Raw genomic sequence first — 22311 nt, 5'->3', positions numbered from 1 at the left:
TTCTATGGTTGGCTCCGCTGTCAAAGATGTTAATAACATTTCAAAACTTTACTGTCTGACGTTAGACACCAGTCAATTCCCTGATGTCAGGCATGTGGAAAAAAACAATGTGAGTGATAGTGATAAGTGGAAATATGGATATGGATAAGCCCAAAAGCTGACCCCTGAAGTAATTTTATATTTATTTTATAAGTTATTGATGAAAACTACCACGTACGTAACGGCACTAGCAACATGACTCATGTGGAAAAACAACAATCGAGGCAAGGGAAAGAGGCAATACATTCTGGCCATTTTATGGTGTCGCATTTTGAAGCTGAAGAGCAAGATGATTATGACGATCTAGCAGTTCCTGTTCCTGACGAGGAGCAGACTACACCTAAGGAATCTGTTGTAGCAACATACACAGTTCCTGTAACTACTGAAACATTCCATCTGATAGATAACGAAGAAAGTATACAACATCAACAACTTTCTATAGAGATATCTCTTAATAAACTTTTTAAATGTATGACACTAGCCTACAGGTAATATTTTAATATTTTAAAGCTAATATTTAGTACTGAAAAACTTAATAATTTTCCTTAGTTATTTTCCATTATAGGGATTTAGATATACTTTGTAGCTATATCTTTATAAAAACAAAAGGTCATGTTTAGGTTGAATCTATATGTAAATAGTGTGTTTTCCACTTAACTCTATAACTTAAAGGGTGAATAATAACCATAGAGATAACAAGAATAAACCAAACCCTTATGAAACTTCTTAGTAAAATAAGGAAACACACTTTCTGATTGGTTTTGGTGTGCAAAGATAAGAAAAGGTCATCAGAGTCCTCACCAAAGACACAGGTCATTCGAAGTGATAAGTCTGTCTGTAAATAGGGTATTTATAAATATCACAAAAGCTATAATCTTTTAATATCATGTCGAGAAACTTGTTACACTTTTCCATAATAATAAATGAACTTAGCACATATGGAAAGAATATCTCTCAATGATATTATGCAATGTTACACTTAATTTCATTACAAGTACTTGTTAGTTATAACTGTAACAGTCTAAACAAATATCAGAAAATTGATGTTTCTTTAACGGTTGCTTATTTGCAGTAGCTTGGTTTCTTGTATGCTTGTAATGATCTTATTTTTAAATTTTCAAGAAGAATTAAAAAGATAGAATTTATATCTGGATGGTGGTTTGTTTAATTCATTTTGCATGAAACTTAAAAAATATAAGTAAAATTTTATTGTAGTATGAAATTTCATAGAACTTATATAATCATTTTATTTTTATATGTCAAAATTTAGGACTAGTTTTGAGACATAAAATAATACTATTATAGACTTCAAGTGTTAGAGACAGATAAGAAACATCCAGGCGCTCTTATCAAACAGTTATTTAAAATAAGCTTAAGATCCTTTTGATAATAAGGAAGATAAGATACTCTACCGTCAGCCATTGTCACGGCAGCCATAGTGTAAACCAGTAACGCTGTAGATTTGTGTCTTGGTTTCCTTTATAATTCTTGAACATGTTGATTTTAATATTTAACTCTTTGAAAATGTTTTCTATACTAAAGACTTCTACCATTTCTGATAAACTTGTGTGTTCACTTATCAATATAAAAAAGTGTTTTAGTTGAGAATGGTAAGTGCTATTAATAGTTAATATTTAATTAATTATTTTAGACAAAAGCTAACATCACCCAAATGGAATCGTTTTAAAGGTATAAAGCTTCGCTGGAAGGACAAAATAAGGTTAAATAACGTTATATGGAGGTGTTGGCATATGCAGTGTAAGTTATTTTATTATTATTTGTAAGTAAATGAAATAACCAATATAATCATAATTACAGAATATTATTTATTTACAATATTCAGATTTGATTGTTGTATCCTAAATTGAAATTGTTAAACTAATATACATATAAGGTATTTTTCTAAATTAAAATTATTGTTAAGTCTTATAGAAAATCTAAATAGGCCATTAATCAGTTCCACATAAGGTTTGTCATAATATGCCAATTGTTGAAGTAATCACGGTAATTGTAGTCAACGTCATATAGCCACTTAGTTTTTATTTATCATTGAATGGGATTTCAATTAATTGTCTCATATGAGAACCAGTTAATAATAAATTATAAGGGAACTATTTTCAATCGAACAAAGCTAATAAACAATACAGTGTAGATGTGTATTGAATAATACGATTTTCATGTAATTAATGTAATACATACATAAAACTAGAAATATTGATTGCTATATTACTAAAGGTCATTTACCTTTGATAAACCGATTCTACATTGCAGTAAGTGCTATGTTTTTTGATACTGGAAAAGACTTGTTTGATACTGATTGCATTTGGTAATAGAAATCGTAACAACTCCTTATCAGCTTGTGCTTACGTTACGAATGGCTTTCAGAGATAAATTGACTGTAAGCAAGTACACATATCTGGCATTTAAAATTATTCTTAATTTAAAAATGTTTTATAAGAAAAAATATCTGTTACGACTAAGCTTTAGAATTTTAGATATAAGTTGATAAATACAAACGCAACAAAAAAGGTCTAAGGTAACAAATTAATTATAATTATCGCTTATAATTAGCTATATGATAGAACAATGATATAAGAAGAGTTTTTATTGTTACTAATATTTTAAATAATTAGATGAGTGAAGAGTACTTATCCAGTTGTTATATAATAGATTTTTTTTCAGTTATTAAAAAACAGAATACTTTGGTCTGCCAGTTTGCGTCTCCTTTGGATGTAGACACACACGTTAAACCAGAAGTAAGTTTCGATACATTTAATACGTTTTGAGTGTGTTATGTGAATAAAAACATAATTTTATATTTTCAGACAACAATTTTAGAAGGAAAGTATTGGAAACGAAGAGCCGAAGCCGTAATTGCAGAATACAAAAAATGGCGCATGTTTCATATTATGAGGCTCCTTGGAAAGGGGGACACCTCTGTCCAGGATACAGTGAGTTGCACAACAAGTTACCATAGAGTATAGACCAATATTTAAGAATGTTATCTAGCACGTGTCAGACAAGTTATAAACCAACGAAACAGATAATAACCTCATTTTCAAGATATGTTATAAATGATTATGGTTGCGAAACATTTTTTTCAGATGTTTCAACTGTCCGGTTTTCAGATGTCGGATATGGACGCGGTGGAGTCCCAGTGCAGCGACCTCGCGGGAAATATGCTGACCGACGAGGATTATCTTAATTTCATGAGCGATACACTATTTTCCACAATTACCAGTCACCAACCATTCGCTTTCCCCGATTGCCGGGAAATTGGTATTTACCGTGCCTAGTAGTCTGTTTATTTGCACTTTGAGCATGGATACATGTGTTGGTTTTAATTTTAGCTAGGGGTGCAAGCTTAGCTGACTTCATACAACCAAGCTTAGGTCCTCTGCAGCCTAATCTTGATGATTTTATGGACACGTTGGAACCCCTTCATGGTAATTTCTCATCTGCTTTTTGTTTATTTCACAATCCTACAGCCAACATAAATTATATATACCTAACAAAAAAAAAAACAATTATATTAAATATATAGCTTCTAAACTAGCTTCGTCCGTGTTCATTCGTTTCGTATAGATCTCTAACAGTATTGTCTAATTAACTTACTATTAAAAGTGGTTTTTATAATATAATAAGTGCGTTCGTTTGAAGTTATGCATACATTTTGGCGATTATATTTGTATGTATTCCCAAAGATCTTCTAACGTCGACATCTCGCCTACCTTCCGTTCCCGAAGAAACGACGATACCCACTGAAGATACCATGTACAGGAGTGGAATGTCGGTTGATTCGTATTCAACCCAAAATTACCTTGGAAGTCACGCAACCCCAGCAACAATGCCGACGAGTCAAATGACCATTCATGGTAATTATTTCATAATGTTACGTAAAATAACGGTTTGCTTTTACGTTCATTTTTATTAACAAGAACTATTAGTACATGCGCAGACACGTTTTGGTTTATTTCCGTATATAACCTATTTAGTAATGTTTTAATTATTCGGTGCAAATATCCGTGTTACCGTTGACATTGTTCCGTTCATAAAATTAAAATAAATCTATCAGTTTTTAGGTAGGGACCTCTGATTTCTATATCTGTTTCATGATCATTTGTCAATCTAATAGGCAAGTAAGTAATCAGCCTCCTGTGCCTGACACACGCCGTCGACTTTTTGGTTCTAAGGCAAGCCGGTTTACTCACGATGTCTTCCTTCGCCGTTCGAGCGAATGTTAGATGCGCATATAGAAGGAAAGTTCATTGGTGCACAGCCGGGGATCGAACCTACGACCAGGAATGAGAATCGCCTTCAAAAATTAGACGAGACACTAAGCATTTAATAAAAACAATCGTTGTTTATATACAAAAACAGATATTTTATATTAGAAATAAATTTTAGGCACCAGCAACAATACTCAGATAATGCCCTTGGAACAGACCAAAAGTGAGCCGATACAAATGTACAATGGACGGTTATATCCTGAACCAGAAATTCACAATAACATTCTCAATAACCAAATTATGCCAGCGTTCACCGCATACGACCAAACCACTGAACAAATTAATAATGTTTATCCAAAAACACGGTTGCAGTACGTTACTGCACCGAACAAAGTTATCCCACAACAAGATAACTACTCTAAGTATAATACAGGTGAGTTTTCTACATCCGTTTAATATCTGTTCAGTTGAGTTGACTCATAAAAATAAAATGTTTATTATGGAATATGAGATACAGGTATCACTTATTCTACGTCATTAAATTTGAATATGTATACATCCCTACTTATCGGCAAAGAAGACAGAGGGTGTAGAGAAAAAGCCGGCGTAAAAAACTCTCGGTACTCTTTTGAAATAGCAAATCATCGAACAACACTTATTTTAAAACAAATATCGCAAATTACTTAGAAGTAGCCTGTCTAGCACTAGTTCCAGGCCCTTTTATCAACTAGATAATCGTTAACTTTATAGTAAGCCTTTTTACACAGATTTTCTTTTCTTAAATTTATTAAAAGGCAGAGATAAAAGAGCCTCTGGGATTATATTAAAGAAAAGTATCCCTGTTCCCAAAAATAATTACTAACTTTAGATAGTAATCAAATTAATAACCTTTCAAACGATTAAAATAGTACAAAAATTGTATTTTAGTGTAAAATTTTGAATTACATTTTTTTGAAGTTATACTTCGTGTTATGGAAAAATATTGAGAGTAATTATTTACGATGCGCGCGCACAAAAAACCGACACCCTGAAGTTAGAGCTATAGTCAGCATTTTAGTTTTTATCTATTGTTAGTGTCGTTTTTTCTACAAATGTAGAATAAATTTTTTGAATAGATTTTTATCTTGTTACGCCAAAGAAGTATAACTTCTAACGCGTGTATAAGTACACACACGTATTTTTTTGATAAATGAATATTTTTTGCCTGTCTTCCCTAGCTCTTCCACCATCACAAACGGCTCCCGAAACGGTGTCCTTACTCCAGCAACCAGGGCCTAACGTCAAATACGCCTCGACCGTGGTCATCCAAGGCCGGGGCTATAGAGAGAAGCCAAGAACTCGTATGGGGCATTACTCAAGTCCGAATCCACAGTATCAGAATTATTCGCAGCCAGTGCAGGCGCACGTGCCCCAGAATTTTGATACCCGACCAGTTCGTCAGAGTTCGCCGCAAATGCAATACATGCAGCTGAGCCCCACGGAATATAAGAAGAGTCCGCCGGTGAATTCGCGGTCTTTTAAGCTTCCTTCGCCACCTCTAGCGCCTACAACCTCAACACAGGTGAGAAAATAAATCTTAACATAATCGAAGATAATATTGCGGTTGACATATATACAATACACAATACAAAACCAATTGACTCTTCTCTCGATATTACTACTACTACATTTCATAAACAAAATTTTGATAATAGGTTATATGTTAATGACGGGATATCTGATTTCATAATGTGTCTATACTCTGATTTTTAATTCCGTAGAATTCTGACAGCTACCATTTTTTGACATGTCAGAGATGGCAAACCGTTTTGGCCGGGCACATTTTTTAATTTCAATACGAGTCTGAACATCATTTTTTAAAAAGGTTTACTAAACCTGGAATTAGTGATGCAGCTAAAGAATAAAATAAAGTAATGAAAGTTAATTCAATATATTTTTCGTGATATTGAAATATTTGTTATTTTTGTATTAGGTCACTTGAGTAAGTAAATATTTAGTACCTATTTGTAGTCAAAGTGGTCCCTTTTTCGGTGGAGAACTTTTTTAGTAGCAACACTCATGAAATGTCAAAATTCTACGGAATTAAAAATTATACTATAGATATTGTAGGTTCTTTCACACCTTTTTATTTATTTATTTATATCATCACGGGTTTTCCCCGAAAGGGTAGGCAGAGACCACAGAGCTTCACTTGCCACGGTCCTGACATATCTCTCTCGTTTCATACTTCATTATATTCGCCATGCATGCTCGTTTATGGGTACTTTTTACTTGTCCCTTCTCTTGTACGTCCTGGATTTGGTTCAGGTTTGTAAGACAAGGCCTAACCAACCCGATTTCACCATCCACGGTTGCCTTATACTTACTACTTGTTAACTGCTTCTCATTCATGCTTTCGACATCGCTAAACCACCTATGTATTCCCATTCGTATTCATGTCATTACGTCCTTTATTAACCCATATCTTTTATAATTGTACTAGCTGCCCCCGCGAATTTCGTTTTTAGTACATACCAACATGGAACATTTCCTATGCTACCCCAGAGACTGTTCGGTTTTCTGAAATGAAAACTTTTTAGGGTTTTCTGTGAATTTTTCTCTATATAAACCTCAGATTTCAAGTCATATGATTTTAATTAACAAATAAAAATAGGGGTTGATCGTAGAGGGGTGAAAATTAAGGGTTGTATGTAATTTTGTATTCTGTATTATTATTATTTATTAAAAAAATAAAAATTTAGGCGTTGACCACCCTTAACATTCAGGGGCTTGAAAGATAGATAGTAGCCGATTCTCAGACTTACTGAATATGCATAAAAAAATTATAAGAATCGGTCGAGCCGTTTCGGAGGAGTAAGGGAACGAACATTGTGACACGAGAATTTTATATATTAGGTATCATCATATATAAATATATTTTATAGTAATAACTAGCAGACTCGGCCAAGCGTTGCAATGGCTAAGGTTTTTGTTATATTACATAGTAGTAAACTATTCACGGGAAGTGATAGAAGAACACCAGTCATGGGGATCACCATGCTTTTTTAGTGGCATGCCATTAAATTGTAGCTTATGTGAAACGTTGGTACTTTCAACACAGCGCCATCTGTTAGAACTGTGGCTCAAATAATAAACAAATAATGGCAATAAAATAATATTGCGGCTACAAATTAAGATGTAAGTTGGATCAAACTGCACACGGTGTGCAAATTTAATTTTAAAATCGGATAAGTAGTTTAGGAGTCCATCGCGGACAAACAACGTGACACGTGATTTATATATATTAAGATTATAATAGTTTTTATTTGCTAGCTTGTAAGACGCAAGAATTTTAACCATGACCTCAATATATAATCAATAATCTGAACTGTTACTATGGGCCTGATAAGGTTGTCAAATACTGTTTTAAGAAAAAAATTGTTTTTGTGTTTCTGTTTTCTTATAATTTAAATATCTTAGTTGTTGTTTGTTGATTTTGATATTTGAACAAGATCTGAAATTACATTGATGTTCTACCCAAACACTTATCATAAATCTATGTATGGTATGGGAGATAAAATTATTGAACGATTTGCATAATAAAAATATGTTAATAAATTCAAGTTTTCCAGTTTGTTTATTATGCCTAAAGGCAACTGGTTACATTAAAAATAACTTATACATTTTTATTAACAGCCTTGTGGCGCGTCAAAACCCTGAGGTGCTGAGTTCGATTCCCGTCTTGTTCCTATAAAAAAGGACTTTTTAGGCCCAAAAATCGACATGAATAAAACTATAATTTAAATACAAGAAACAAATTGTATCGTCTCTGCATTAATGAAGAATATGGTTGATAGGTACAGGCAACGGCTGGAGCCAGTGTCGTGAGTACGACGAATATTCGGAGCAAGGAGCAGTTCCGGTCTCATAGCTTGCCCCTAGGATCGCAGCTGAGCCCAGATTGGGTCGTAAGTGGACCCTCCACAGCTCACGATGCACCAGCTGCACATAATGCGCGGGTAATGTATATCTTTTGAATTGTAATTTTCCCTTTATTGAATTTGTTATCATGTTTTAATTTTACGACCATGCGACCTCCGGGGTCACTTGTGGCGATTAATTTTGGGTTGTAGGTTTAAAAAAAAACAGCGAACTATACCCCATTACCCCGTTTAACCAATTTTAACTAACTTAAAGTATAAACGTGTATTAACCTGTGTCAACTTTATAGTTTACAGTTGCAATCTGTGTATTGTAAAGTTTAATATGTAAATACATATAATAAATATACATACAAGAATTTGATGATTTCTTATCATACACAAGACAATGGAAATATATTAACGTTCAAATATACTATATGTTTTTATCGCATGAATACTTAGAAGATAAACGCAGGCTTAGGTATTTGATCACTATGTTATCAAGATTTATAGAATTCTTATATTCGAATATAGTTTGATTAATTCAATTGAAGTTGTAAAAATTAATTAATGATAATCCTGGTTTGTTTCTATTTGGTTTTTAATAAGTATGCGATTCATCTAAACGATATGTAACACGACTATAATCATAAGGACCAGTGTTGGCCTAGTGGCTTCAGCGTGCGACTCTCATACCTGAGGTCGTAGGTTTGATCCCGGCTGTGCAACAATGGACTTTCTTTCTATGTGCGCATTTAACATTTGCTCGAAAGGAAAACATCGTGAGGAAACCGACATGTCTTAGACCCAAAAAGTCGACGGCGTGTGACGGGCACTGGAGGCTGATCACCTACTTGCTTATTAGATTTAAAAGTGATCATGAAACAGATTCAGAAATCTGAGGCCTAGACCTAAAATGTTGTAACGCCACTGATGTTTTTTTAATAATTATTTACTTAACTTGACTTCAAGAGTTCACCCTCAATAGTAAATTATACGACAAAACTATTTTATAGGCTCGCGAGCCAAATCAGAGCGCGATTCGCTATCGCTCCCGCTCGACGTCAAGCACCGCAGGAGCGGAGAGCGGAGCGGGTACCAGCGGGCCGCGTAGGCCTCCGCCGCTTACAAGTGTGGCCTCCGAACCAACGCTGCCTCAAGCCAGCGTTATGTTGGCGCAGCTGCTTTCAGCACAGCACTGTACGTTTATAATATTATATATGCTATCAGCAGCTTACTCTATAACTTCCAATAGAGACAGTGAAACCGATTCCGACGTTTTTGTACCAATTTTGATGTAGTTCTCTCAATATCCGTAGTGCTGATGTCGGAACCTGATGAACCTCCTTGGAATCGGAATCGTTGTAGTTATCGTCATTGGTAGTTACAGAGTACAGAGCCCTTACTCTGTAACTTCCAATAGAGCCAGTGAAACCGACTCCGACGATTTTGTATGCAATTTATCTGTGTTTGTATGTAGTTCTCTCAATATTCCTAGCGCTGATGTCGCTACCTTGGTATTGCAAGGAAATTCAAGCTCTTTGGGGTCGGAATCGCTGTCGTTATCTGCATTGGAAGTTACAGAGTACAGAGCCCTTACTCTTTAATTTCAATAACAACAGAATACCGGCGCTGTTACTAACGAATAATTTAATCAAGCCTACCCTCATATAAAACTAAATTAGTAACTAAAACTAAAGTGAGAAGGACAAGAATGAGTGCTTTAGTAAATACGTGTAATTGTTTTTTATCCGACTTAAAAAAATGGAGGTTATCAGTTTGCCCCGCGTATCTGATACTGTTGGAATTGTTATAGTATGAGACTGTTTATTCTTTCGAATTTTGTGTGTGTATGTATGTTTGTGCAGGAATTTCTCGGAGAATAGAAGTTCTAGTAGACTGTCCAAATTTATTCAAAATTAGCTCAGTTGTTATTGAGATATATAATTTGCGGAGGGAAGTTAATATAGGTATTAAATATTTGTTTAAATAATTTTAAATTTTAATTGATTATGAGGGTAGACACCAAACCTTTGGATAAGTTTCCTTTAAACATAGTATAAAAGCGTTAAAAACGCTTAATTGACGTATATGGTTTTATTAAGATGTATTTTGTGTAAAAGTTTCAGTAATGTCCTGGGTTCAATTCCCAGTGGAAAGGTAATAATTGTACATAAAAGACCGATCATCCATCAACGAAAAATCCAATAATGAATGTATGTTCAGCTCAAAGCCTCTACAAGCTGAATACCAGCGCTGAGGAAGGCCTGAATTCGGATCCTATGCAGTCTCCAAGTTTAAGGGGACAGCCGTCGCCTATTGAGAGTGATATTATGTCGCCACATCATGTAAGTAGAACTAAAGTGAACTGCTTAAAGCTATTTTAACGTGATACGAGAGATAGATGTGGGATGTGTTCAGAGGAGTTGTTCGGACTAATACTTGCAGCTGAGTTTCATTCGGACGTCAAGGCAAAATACAAAATACCATCCGTTTCACCTTGATGTCCGTCATTCCATTGAGCGTTTCTTAAGGCTATTTCTGCCGCGCATAACCACTATGTGGAACCAGCTGCCCACTGAAGTATTTCCGAACCAATTCGACTTAGGGTCTTTCAAGAATAGAGCGTACTAATTCTTAAAAGCCCGGCACCGCGCTTACGAGCCTTCTGGCAGGGCGAGAGTCCATGGGCACCAAACTAAGCTTTTGCCTTGAGGTCGTGTGTTAGAAGTCTAGATGTGCACCAATTTGAGCGTGACTGTGTAACTGATGGCAATTGAAAAATAAAGTGTTATACATACTTTATATGTATAAATGGTTTTTAAAAGCGTTTTGGAGTTTACAAGTAGTAAATAATAATAAATTTATCAAAAATTGATAATTAAAAATATTAATCTTTGTACGTCAGTCACGTGACAAAACGGTCATATGTAAATGTCTAAATGACAACGCACCAAAAACTTGACGTTTATTTAAATGTCATGGTTGTGCGACATCTAGCCTAGAGAGGCATTTTGGCGGGTTCCTGAAATTGTCAATGTTCAATTTGAGTTTTTAAGCAATACTGAACAAAATTACAATTTGTATAGGTTCTTTATATTTTTAAATTTATAAAACCTAAACAAACATGTATGCTTAATAGATACACACAAATATGACGTCACAAATTTTAGACACATACACATCAATTATATGAGAAGCTAAAAATTTAAAAACTAAATAGAAATAGTTAACGGTATAGGTATGTTATCTAAAGCTGGCGGCTTCAACACATTTACACTTTGTGCTTGTGTAGTGTCTGTGAGTAAGCGCGAGACATGATGTCAAACTAAAATGTTGATCTTTACTGTACATGTTGATCTTTTTTTTAAACATTACCAGGGCAATCTCGTAAAATGGTGCACAATGTTTTTAATTATTTTAAGCATCTTAATAAAAACAGTTTAATGAAAAAATGTTATATTTAATTTGACATCAGATGCGACTGGGGTTTCTAAGAGGAGTATTGAAAGAATAGTTAGTGAAGTAAAAGTGAAGTGTGTTGAGCTAGATGGAGCTTACTGCTTATGTCGAAAAATGAAAAATTATTTACACAAATTACTCTTTTACGTTCTTGGTCGGGCTTACAACTTTGGGATCCACCATCGTATCACGTATGCACATAATATTTATATGTATTTGACACATTTTTTTTAATTTACAACCCACCCAACCTTACTAAAACCAGAGTAGACTAAAATATATAGCTTGGCAAAAAAGTCATATTTTTAAACATACTGTATAGTGAAATTGCATTAGTGTGAGTACTGTGAACGCGCCAGCTTTCGATAACCGACCTATACACACACTGCCACAGGGACTAATTTTTTTGAATTTCTTTTAATTTTCTACTTATTAATGTTTTTGGAACGAAGTTCCTTATCGCGCGTTGTGAAAGGGGGCTAGACGGAAAAAATTCTTACGAAAAGTTGTCACGACACTTTTTTGCTATTTACTATTGTAATACACCAGTTCTCGTCCGATCACCGAAGTTAAGCAACGTCGAGCGAGGTCAGTACTTCTGAGTACTTAATTAATAAAACTGTATTTAAAAAAATTAAATAGAAACATAAACCTCATTTAGAGCGTAATACACAAAATTACAGTAAAAAGGAATATTGTTATAAAATATATCAATATTAACATTAATTTCATAATTAAGTTGTTAGAGCGAGATAGCCTATTCACTGGAGCTACTAAATCTTGTCAAATAGTCCATTACAGTGTGTTATGTATGTACCCAAAAATCGACTAAAGTTATAGGATTGAATGACCCATAAAGCGTTGTAGCGATAATTGTATGTCTAATCGACCGCTATAAAGCGACTTATCTGATTTAGGTTCTTCATTATAAACGTTTCGACAACTAATATTTCCGGTTTTAAACGACCTTCAAGGACGTTGGTCGCTGATTGATAATAATATTTTGTGGTTAGGTAAGGTTTTAAATGAATTTAATTTATCGTAGCGTAGTACTTATTATTCTTTTCTTTTAAACATTTTTTTCTCACCTTAAATGTACGGAGGAGCCTTTTTTAGCAATCCCAATCTCAATAGAGTATCTGCGCGATTCCAAGGTAACAACAGGGCCATTGAGAGAACATCGAACTTAGATACAAAAACGTTGGAATCGGGGTCGCTATAAGAACTTACATAGTACGCGCTAGTCTATTTCTATCTAGTCTAAAAATTTGTTAAAAAAATGTGTAATGTAAATTAACCATAAATTTCACTGTCTATAAAATGTTTCTTGTTCTTCTTACATAAGTTTTTAACCGAAATTACGTGTTTGTTACCATGAGGGATTTATTTCCTGTAAAATAAATGATAAGACGCTGTGTTATCTCAACGTTTATTAAGGCCGAAAATCTTAAAATATAGAATAAGTATAAAAAAGGCCTACATAATCAGTTTATCTGAGTGATATGGATTTTTTATATAACACTTGTGGAAAATTTTATCAAAATTCTATGCAAACATTTTTTTTATTAAATACGCCGACACGACTTACATTCGTGATTTTGCGATTTATATATTCGCAGTTTTGCACCAAAGATAAAGTAAATTTGTAGAAAAATCTTGAATGTTACTATTAAATTTATTTGTTCCAAAATGGGGCCGTCGTTTAATACATATGTAACCAAAAAATACATGCGAATTTCTCTATGTAACCCCCCATATATATTCAACCGTCATCTGTCTCTTTTCATCACAGCGTAAACATAATTTGTCAGAAAGAGACGATTTGCCTTTAATCTCTCAAAACCAGCTACTTAAGATTGCAAAATCGTATAATAGGCCTATGTTATCAGCTGTTATGTCTAATCGTTGACTACGTTATTACTGTCACGCTCTGGAGTTGTGCGAAACTTGCCTCCGTCACTAGACTTTGGTCTGCTCTTATCGCGCGTTATCAATTCACGTATTTGGCGCTAAAATAAAATTTTTGTAATCTGTCTGTAACCTATATAAGTTTTATTATTTTTAAATATGACAACTGACAGGTGGTAATTACGTAAATGTTTCTATGGTAACTCTTAAAACGCATTGGATTTGACATGTCACATTTACGACTAAGTCTCAACTCTGAATTTTACCCTTATGTAAAATAAATATATAATAAATAATTTTATTTATTTATATCATTACGCCGTTTACCCGAAGGCGTATCATGGTCTCCACAGATCTCTACTTGCTACGAGTCTGACATACCCCTCTCGCGTCATCCACTTACATGACATTCATCATGCGAGCTCGGTTGTGGGTACTTTTAAGTTGTCCCTTTTCTAGTACGTCCTGTATTTGGTCCAGGTATAAGGCAAGGCCTACCCAACTACTTCACCATCCACGGTTGCGTTGTATATTCTACTTGTTAAGCGATTATAAATAATTCGAAATTTAAAATAAACAAGGACGCTACTCTTGACTTTAGATTATTGTTTCGTTGATTTGCGGCAAGTATCATGTGATCTATGCATCATTTACCTCAGAGCTGATTCGTTATAGAGAAGAGAATTTAAAGTGTTTGCTAAATATCGCTTACCATCATCCTCTTTGTTTGGTGCATTTCTGGACGTAGCCCTCCTCCATTTGCCTCTAGTTGCCTTAAGTACGTACTGCACTCCACGTACTGCCTCTGCATCCACTAGGACCTACCTTTTGGTTCTCCATTTAAGGAGCCTTGCGGGTCCATCAGTTCTCGCTTCTGTTAGTTGCTAAATTGTGTGAAATAACATGTTTTTCACGAAAATTAGTTTAAAAAATAAATCATCTGTTAAATGGCAACAAAAACCATACAGGTTAACTAACTATTTATGTAATACGTAATATATTTACAAATAAAAGCGATGAAAATACTTTTCAGCCTACTCCTGATTTTCACCCCGACCATTTCCGACGTACCGTTCCAATATTTGCCTTCACCGTATGGAAAAGTCTTAGAACACATACAAAATGATATTAACTCTCAGTATTATGGTATATTAAAAAGTCCATATGTAGTAGAAATATAGTTTTGAATGACTTTTGGTCGAATATAATACAAGAGAGCGTTTCCCGATTTGACTCCTACCATTATATTTAATTGAGAAAAGCTTTTGGCCTAAACGCTACCTTCAGAATTTTTAATCAATTCTACGTAGTATGATTGATTAATGACGTTTTATTATTTATCTATTCGGTCCGATATGCGGTCCGGTCAAGTGGTTCCGTGCAACTTTATTTGTGTTAAAACAGAATAAATAAAATCAATGTTTACTCAGAAACAATTTAGATTCAGATTTCTGTTTATGTATAAACTGTTCAGTAGTTCAAGAGATTACTAATAAATCATAAAAAAATAAAATAAGCCTCTATTGCTGTACTTATATATTTTTTTAAATAGACCAAGTAGATCGCATTGGAAGGATCGGAAGGCATCTATAAATATATCACAACCAAGTGACAATTTTTTATTTCTAACAAGACAAAATACATAAAATATTACCCAGTTAGGAACAGTTTTTAAAAGAAAATTCTATTGTCGTTTTTAGTATTTTTGTTTACTTTTTAATATTTATGTTTCCCACCGTTTAAACCATCCCTACACTTCTACAAATATTTCAAGATCATATTAGTCCATCCATTCTCGAGTTTAAGGGAGGAATTAATTATTTATTACTAACCCTAATCAGCTAGTCGGTTGAAGAAGATCTCTTCTGAAAGTTGACATGTTGATCTGTCCTTCGCTATTCTGTATCATTCTAGCTCGGTTTCCGAAAATTCGTATATAAACCTAAATAGTTAGAAACGTAATAATAACAGTTATATATCCTGACAGTCGCGAGCGCAGTCGCGGGCGCAGTCGCTTTCTCCGGGCGGATCGCCCGGTTCGCCACGCGCGGGTTCACCCCGTGAACCGCGGCGTACGCATTTGCACGCGGAACAAAAACGTCGGTATAACATCAAAAATGGCTTCGATACCCTCCAGGCGCTTATACCACATCTCAACACGAACCCAGCTGCTAAGGTAAGCATATTTTATAGTCTTCATGGTTAAAGTACTGGGATTTTAAAGAAATATAGAAAGTAACTTATTTAAATGTAGATATAGTAAATAAAGTAAAATATGTGTAAATGTGAATGTGTTTTAAAGCAAAAGAGAAAAGTGATTAAAATATAGATAAAATCTTGTCAATATTCCAAAGCTTACGTAGTATATAAATAGAATATTTATTATAGAATATTATATTGATAGACAAAAATATCAATGACAGACCGATTTTATCTGTTTCACAGGAAATTGATTATCTATGCATACATAAAAGATTTCTCAAATTCATGACACTTATTAAATACTTTCTTCTTATCGCCCAAATCATTTATAAAGAATTGATTAATTCCTTAAATATGCAATTTTTAAACACTCCAAATTTGGAGCTGCCCGTCGTGGTATTTCCAATTCGACTTCCTTCAATAAAACAACATACCAATGTATAAAAGGACCTTTTGGCGAGTGATCATGGCCTATCATCATGGGCTTAACATCAGATTTTTTGTCTCCTATAAAAACATAATTTTCCAGATAAGTAAAGCGGCTATGTTGCAAAAAGGGGCCGAGTATATTAAACAATTGAAAGCGGAGAGGAATCAAATTAAAGAAGAAATGGAGAATTTGAGGCAGCAAATTGATTGCTTAAATAATTCCATATCGTAAGTATTTAGCATTTAAAATTGGTTAAAGCCACTAATTGTCTCTGTCAAGCTTACGGAACTACGACCAGTTCCTCGCTCGGCTGGACATTATTTAGAACTATACAGCTCAGGGATAATTAACATTCTAATAGGGAAATAATTTTTGAAACCGGCCCATTAGTAAGACGTTACTAGATTAATAATTATATAGGTGTAAATAAATAACTGATTTTGATTATGATCATGTTACCTGTTACGGAAATTGATTCTGACAAAATTAGGAATGAATGAGGATTGGATAATAATCACATTTCATTCAAATATTTTTACCATATTTTATCTAGAATCAAGATACAGAGTACTCTACGATTATTAGTAGATAATCTTGAAAATACTTTCCCAAAAATATAGAAACTAAGTTTTCATTAACAATTATTTTTTAATAATAAATTAATGTCGCCATATACATTTTAATAAACTTTAATGTTCGAAAACAAAATGTTTCTTGCAGATCAATTTAAAAAAATCTACCTTAAGCTTTTTTCTTGTTCTTATTATTATCGTGCTTGTATCGTAATTGATTTTATTAAATGGTTTTAAATAAAAAGTAAAACGCAAGTTATATGGCTAATAAATACATAAAAAATTAGTGATCAAATCGTATATTTTATTTTTACTAAGCAAAAATCATTAATAAAACATCTGTTCTATATAAGTGTTTACGGCGCTACAACTTCTAGGTCTTCGGTCTAGACCTTCATCATTTACTTTCCTAATTAGTCTAATAGGTGATCAGCCGTCAATGTCACACATAGATTTCTGATTTAAGGCATGTCGGTTTCCTCACGATGTTTTCCTTCATGCAAGCGAGTGTCATTCGATCGATGCGCACGCGCAATTGACTAAAGGCCGATTTACATTATCTTAGTGTTTAGGAGAGTGCTTTAGTACAACTTGAAAGGCAAGTTCTTTAGCGTAGGGTTTACTAAAGCAAGTAGCGTTTACATGTTTCAACTAAAGTACTATCCTAAAGCACTCTCCTAAACACTAAGATAATGTAAATCGGCCTTTACACTGCAGATTAGCTTAGCTCGACGTTATACCACCTGCGTATATTGTATTTTAGAAACTGCCACTCGCTGCTACCAGCGACGGGAGCGCCGGTGTCGCGGGGCCGCGCTAGTCGTCTCCGGGAGATGTTCGCCGCTCATGTCGCAGCCAGAACCATGCATAATTGGAAGTATTGGCTGGTATCCTTTTCATAAATGCACGGGAAGATTTAAAATGTATGAACTGATTTAGTCGTAAGAATTTTTAAATTCGGTCCCGTAGATCAAACGACAAAAAAAAATCTAATTGATGAACCCCCTTCGGGTTCTTTGAACTACATTTGAAAGAAAAAATGAATAAACTTTAATACACATAATTAAAAATGATGTTTAGTTTGAGAAAGTGCACTAGGATTCCCTTCCATTTAAAATATTAACAACAATATTTAAATTTTATAATTAAACTACTATTTAACGATACTATGCAGCTGGAATTATTTCTTTTGGTTTTTAGCATTGTCAACCAAAATTTTCATCCTAATAATATATGGTCGCGTTCTAGGCGATACGATTCTGTATGTACATCATAGAAATTATAAATAGAAATTGTTATAAAAAGGACCTTAAAAATGTGATTAGTTAGTAGTTTCTGAGATTGATGTTGCCAACTTTTTCTTCTTCTATCTATGATGTCCTGAGCTAGTAAAACAGTTTAGCGTGGTAAGCGCAGCCCTAGTGGAGTCCTTCAGCGCTTGCGTCTCGTGCAGCAGTCGGGCAGACCTCGTACGGACAACTCTACTTTGGGCAGAGCAGCATTGCTCACTTGTTGAGATGAGGCCAGGTATGCACCTATTTTTACTCTATTATTTATTCATGTGAAACATATGGTTTAATAACTGCCACTTCTCAAAGGGCGTTATCGAAATTACTATGTATATATATATATAATTAAAAATTAGGAGAAGAATTTATTAAAAAAAAAACAGTTTAAAAAACATCTTAATTGTAATTTAAAATACATATATATATACTTTGTTATGGAAGAGCTGGGATTCCTGACACGGGTATTTTTTACTTAAAAGGGTTGCCAAATCTTACACTTTGTAATGCATATCTACTTATAATTATATATGTATTATATTAAACACATTTTTTTTTATTTTATATACTCGTATATAGAGATATTTTGCATTTTTTTATTCACACCTGAACTAATTTTGTTATATAAATAAATTAAACTATGCAATTTTATTTACAGCGGTATTGAACTCGCTACGTGTTTTATGTACGACCACGGATATCCTTTCGAGTCCCGAGAGATTGGCAGAAGAGGCGCGGGCGGCCGCCGCCGCCGTCAAGAAGGAACCGACCTAAATATGACGTCACCAGACACGCCCACTTATAACCCTTGTACGTTTATTCGTGTACATGTGAATATTACAGATTTTTGCTGCAAAACAATTTTTCCCGCGAAATTTAAAAACACTAATAGCGGTATTAAAGTTAAAATTGGATAACTGTTCGGGAAAAAGTTCTGTGCGGCTTAATTTTTAATAAAAACGCAGTAACCTTTTTTAAGATTTTCTTAACTGGTCTCAGATGATTGCGTGTTGTGTACATGTCTCGAAATTGACCCTTTGTGAAGTCATGATGTAAAAGAGGGTAGATCTATACATTATGGTAATTTTACTATTCAATTTGAGAGCCTTTTTTGCCTTTGAGAAAAATAATTGCGTATAAAAAACTAAATCTGTCAACTGTCATTTCATCATAGAGTAAACACAATTTGACAAGTATCAAAGTTTAATATTTGACAGATTTAATTTTCAGAAATGGTTGAATACACAGACGTAAAACGGAATAAAAACAAATGACATATGTTGCTTTTTACATGAAATTAAAAAAAAAACAAATTGGCAGCGTCTCTGGTGATGTACATAACAAAATAATATATTATTCAATCATGCTTTTAACACGTTAAATTTCTATTAACTTGTTTAATTGATGTTAAAATCTCTAAGAGCCTGAAATATGATGTTGAAAATATTTGTCCAATTGTCTAGACTAGACATTGTCTTTCAAGTGCCCATGCGCATATTAACAAGTTACGTGCGGTGATTGTCTATGGCTCATTTTGTTAACTGCTTGTTATGAAATACTCAAAGGGTCTAAATTATGGCATCTATAAAGTTAAAAGGGTGTTCGGATAACTAATCTTGAGTTAATGTGCAATTATTGGTGTTCACATGGTTTTTTGATTAATTCGATGCACAAAATTATGGGAATTTTATTAAAATTGACATGGAATAATTCTAGGTTACGTAACAGAAACATGCAAAATTCAATTCAAGTGACCGTAACGTTCAATTTAGATTGTCACGGTATTGATTGAAAACGAATTCGCATCAAAATTGCACATAACATACGTAATAACCGACATAAAATGGTTCCTCTTTTAAGAAATTATTTGATTATTGAGAATTCTTGTAGCTTATACATGTCGCAGCCAACTAGCTTCATAAGCCGTTCAATTAACAGCCTAGCCTTTTAATTAAACAGCGCCGTTTAACTAGCGGCCTGAAAGAAAAAGTAGTGTTAACAACATTTAATAAATTGGTTGGCTAATGCTTAGGCCGTTTGTACGAAAGAGTGACCATGTGGCTGAAATAAAAAAGATGAAACATTTGACATAAAAAATATTTCTTTAAAAATTAGTATTAATAGTCACAGCAAAATTCTCATTATTATTGTCACAACACTCTTCCATTGTACTTGTTGTCTAAAACACCGTCACTGTGGTGGTTTGCCGATGCCATATTGACAGTTTGAAGAGTTCCGTTTCGAGTTTGAGAGTGGCAGAAAGTGGAACTAAATTTAAATTAACAGTCAACAGGCTAGGCAAGTAATGAAACGTCATCGATCCATTTGCCTAGCTGTTTGATCAACGGGCTGAATATCTTTCAGGCCGTTAGTTAAACGGCGCTGTTTAGTTTAGAGGCTAGGCTATTAATTGAACAGCTTATTAAGCTAGTTGGCTGCGACATATACACAAGAATTATGGAATTATGGAACAATTTTGTTGTAACACACACTTACGCAAAGATCGTGACAATGTAAATTGAACTTAATTGCCAAGTGCCTTAGGTGTCGTCAAAACCAAAGATTAAACGTAACCATCCCCGTCCCGTGAATACCAATCTAGCGTTAAGTGAAACAGAGAATTTATTACATGTCGAGATTTAACTAGAATATTTAATATTACGGCGTAGGTAAGCGAATATTTTTATATGACTACACAAATATTTTTTTAATGTAAATCGGTGCCAACGTACGTTGTAAGTTGTTATGTAGTGATAAATGTTGTATGTTGACTGGTACGCGCGGAGAGCGCTCAATGTCAGCTGAGTTTATATTGTTGTCTAAAATACAATGGAATGAAACCTTTGTTTTATTTATTTTAATTGTACAAATCATAATTCTGTCTTCACAAGACACACTCATTCATAAAATGCTTTAAAACATTCATCTTTCATCGTAAACATAATGCAGTCCGAGTTTTATGAATAATGATGGAATAAAAATACTAACAGTACGAATATTTCACATTATCAAATGTTTTTACAAAAAGCACCTTTGGGGTATTATTTTCAGCTTGTAAAACTACTTATTTGGTTATATGAGGTGGGCGGGAGTTGTCAACATACATGAAAGTCGACTTGACGGATCGGACAATAAACTGTTGATGTTTCCTTGTTCTACTAAGCGGCCTTTTTCCAGATTTAGGCAGGTGTCGTAATCACGAACTGATGATAACCGGTGCTAAAATAATAATGATATCATTAGTAATCTAGTTTCATTGTTTTATTTACAAGTATGTATTAGATATTGTTTGTACTTTCGTGAATCCTTCGTATAAACAAAAAGACTGGACAAATCATTAAGTCAATGAAATATTATGAATTAGATCGAAATACCTACAGTTTAAATAACACTCCCATTGCAATTTAAATTACATGCATTTCAGTCATGGAATTAGGTTTTACAAGTAATACCTACTTCTTTTGGCGCGTTAGGGAAAATGATGAGAGTAAATTAGTACTGTGCGCGCGCGCACACCGTCACAAAAACAGACATCCTGAATATCTGTTCAAACATCGGTAAAACATTCTGGGCCGCTAGTTGGCGCTTGCTCTGTTTAATCGACAAGTTGCATTGTCTGTCATGGCGTAGTGTTTTTCAGAGTCGTGTTTATTTAAATCAAAATAATGGTTTCTATACGAGACTATACATAGTGTTTATTGTAAAATATCATGATTAGTACATATTATATCGTTTCGATTGGAAGTGACCATTAAAATGGACAAGAAAAATGCAATAATTCTTAGAGAAAATTATTACGCCAAAGAAGTATGTATAACTTTTAACGCGTGTACATAAGTACACACGTTTTTTTAAAAAAAAATCAATTTATAAGGAAGTACGTACCGCAACTGTGATGATTGTAGTATGTGGTGCGAGTGTCGCAAGAGCGCGGAGTAAGGTACGTTGAGCGGACGCGTCGAGCGCCGCGGCTGGTTCGTCCAGTAACAAAGCAGCAGCTGGTCGTGCGTGTAAAGCAGCTCGCGCCGCACACACACGACCAACGCGTCCACCGCCAGACCAACCGTTATTGCGATTGCTTACTATGCACTCTAAAAATAAATATAATGCCCAGGATAAATTCACTGTTTATGAGCTGTAATCTGTGTTATTTTGATTAATTGGTCTGTTTGATATGAATATTTTTAACTTACCAATGCAAAAAATTTGGTAAGTTTCCAAGTTACTAAATGCAGTGTTCAATAAGCTTTTTATATGTAACAAGTGGTAATTAGAAAATAA

The 22311-nt window shown here is 34.1% G+C and overlaps 2 protein-coding genes across 5 annotated transcripts in view; one reads left to right on the top strand and one right to left on the bottom strand.

Annotated features, from left to right (window-relative positions):
• The first annotated feature begins 45 nt into the window (after nucleotides 1-45).
• LOC125053296 (MLX-interacting protein) lies at nucleotides 46-20874 on the top strand. 3 transcript variants are annotated; one of them, XM_047654607.1, is made up of 18 exons: nucleotides 46-109; nucleotides 194-527; nucleotides 1691-1797; nucleotides 2722-2795; nucleotides 2865-2990; nucleotides 3144-3318; nucleotides 3390-3485; nucleotides 3744-3914; nucleotides 4447-4701; nucleotides 5486-5829; nucleotides 8105-8266; nucleotides 9187-9370; nucleotides 10397-10518; nucleotides 15528-15716; nucleotides 16272-16399; nucleotides 17508-17631; nucleotides 18142-18271; nucleotides 18689-20874. In XM_047654607.1, exons 2-18 carry the CDS (start codon nucleotides 235-237, stop codon nucleotides 18802-18804), a joined length of 2796 nt encoding a protein of 931 aa, XP_047510563.1. In that variant the 5' UTR covers nucleotides 46-109; nucleotides 194-234; the 3' UTR covers nucleotides 18805-20874. The 3 variants fall into 3 exon arrangements, with proteins under 3 accessions (XP_047510563.1, XP_047510565.1, XP_047510566.1); XM_047654609.1 differs by having other exon boundaries at nucleotides 60-527; nucleotides 3168-3318; XM_047654610.1 differs by lacking the exons at nucleotides 46-109; nucleotides 194-527 and adding an exon at nucleotides 1438-1649 and having other exon boundaries at nucleotides 1729-1797.
• The window catches only part of LOC125053295 (ATP-binding cassette sub-family C member Sur-like), a 15569-nt gene continuing 14120 nt past the window's right edge, over nucleotides 20863-22311 (bottom strand). For both annotated transcript variants that reach the window (XM_047654605.1, XM_047654606.1), the window contains exons 25-26: nucleotides 21916-22121; nucleotides 20863-21249 (exon numbers count right to left, since the gene is read on the bottom strand). In XM_047654605.1, coding sequence (XP_047510561.1) covers nucleotides 21103-21249; nucleotides 21916-22121 — 353 coding nt within the window. In that variant the 3' untranslated portion in view covers nucleotides 20863-21102. The remainder of the gene's footprint in view (nucleotides 21250-21915; nucleotides 22122-22311) is intronic.

The sequence above is a fragment of the Pieris napi genome, chromosome 10 (assembly GCF_905475465.1).
Source record: "Pieris napi chromosome 10, ilPieNapi1.2, whole genome shotgun sequence".
NCBI lineage: Eukaryota > Metazoa > Arthropoda > Insecta > Lepidoptera > Pieridae > Pieris > Pieris napi.
This window is presented reverse-complemented; position numbering and strand designations above follow the sequence as displayed.

Bases quoted from the DNA above. Each gene is read 5' to 3' on its own strand.
- LOC125053296 (XM_047654607.1), top strand. From the start codon at position 235: ATGACTCATGTGGAAAAACAACAATCGAGGCAAGGGAAAGAGGCAATA. The intron at 8,267-9,186 runs GTAATGTATATC...ACTATTTTATAG, and splicing joins CAGCTGCACATAATGCGCGG to GCTCGCGAGCCAAATCAGAG. The intron at 10,519-15,527 runs GTAAGTAGAACT...ATATCCTGACAG, and splicing joins ATATTATGTCGCCACATCAT to TCGCGAGCGCAGTCGCGGGC.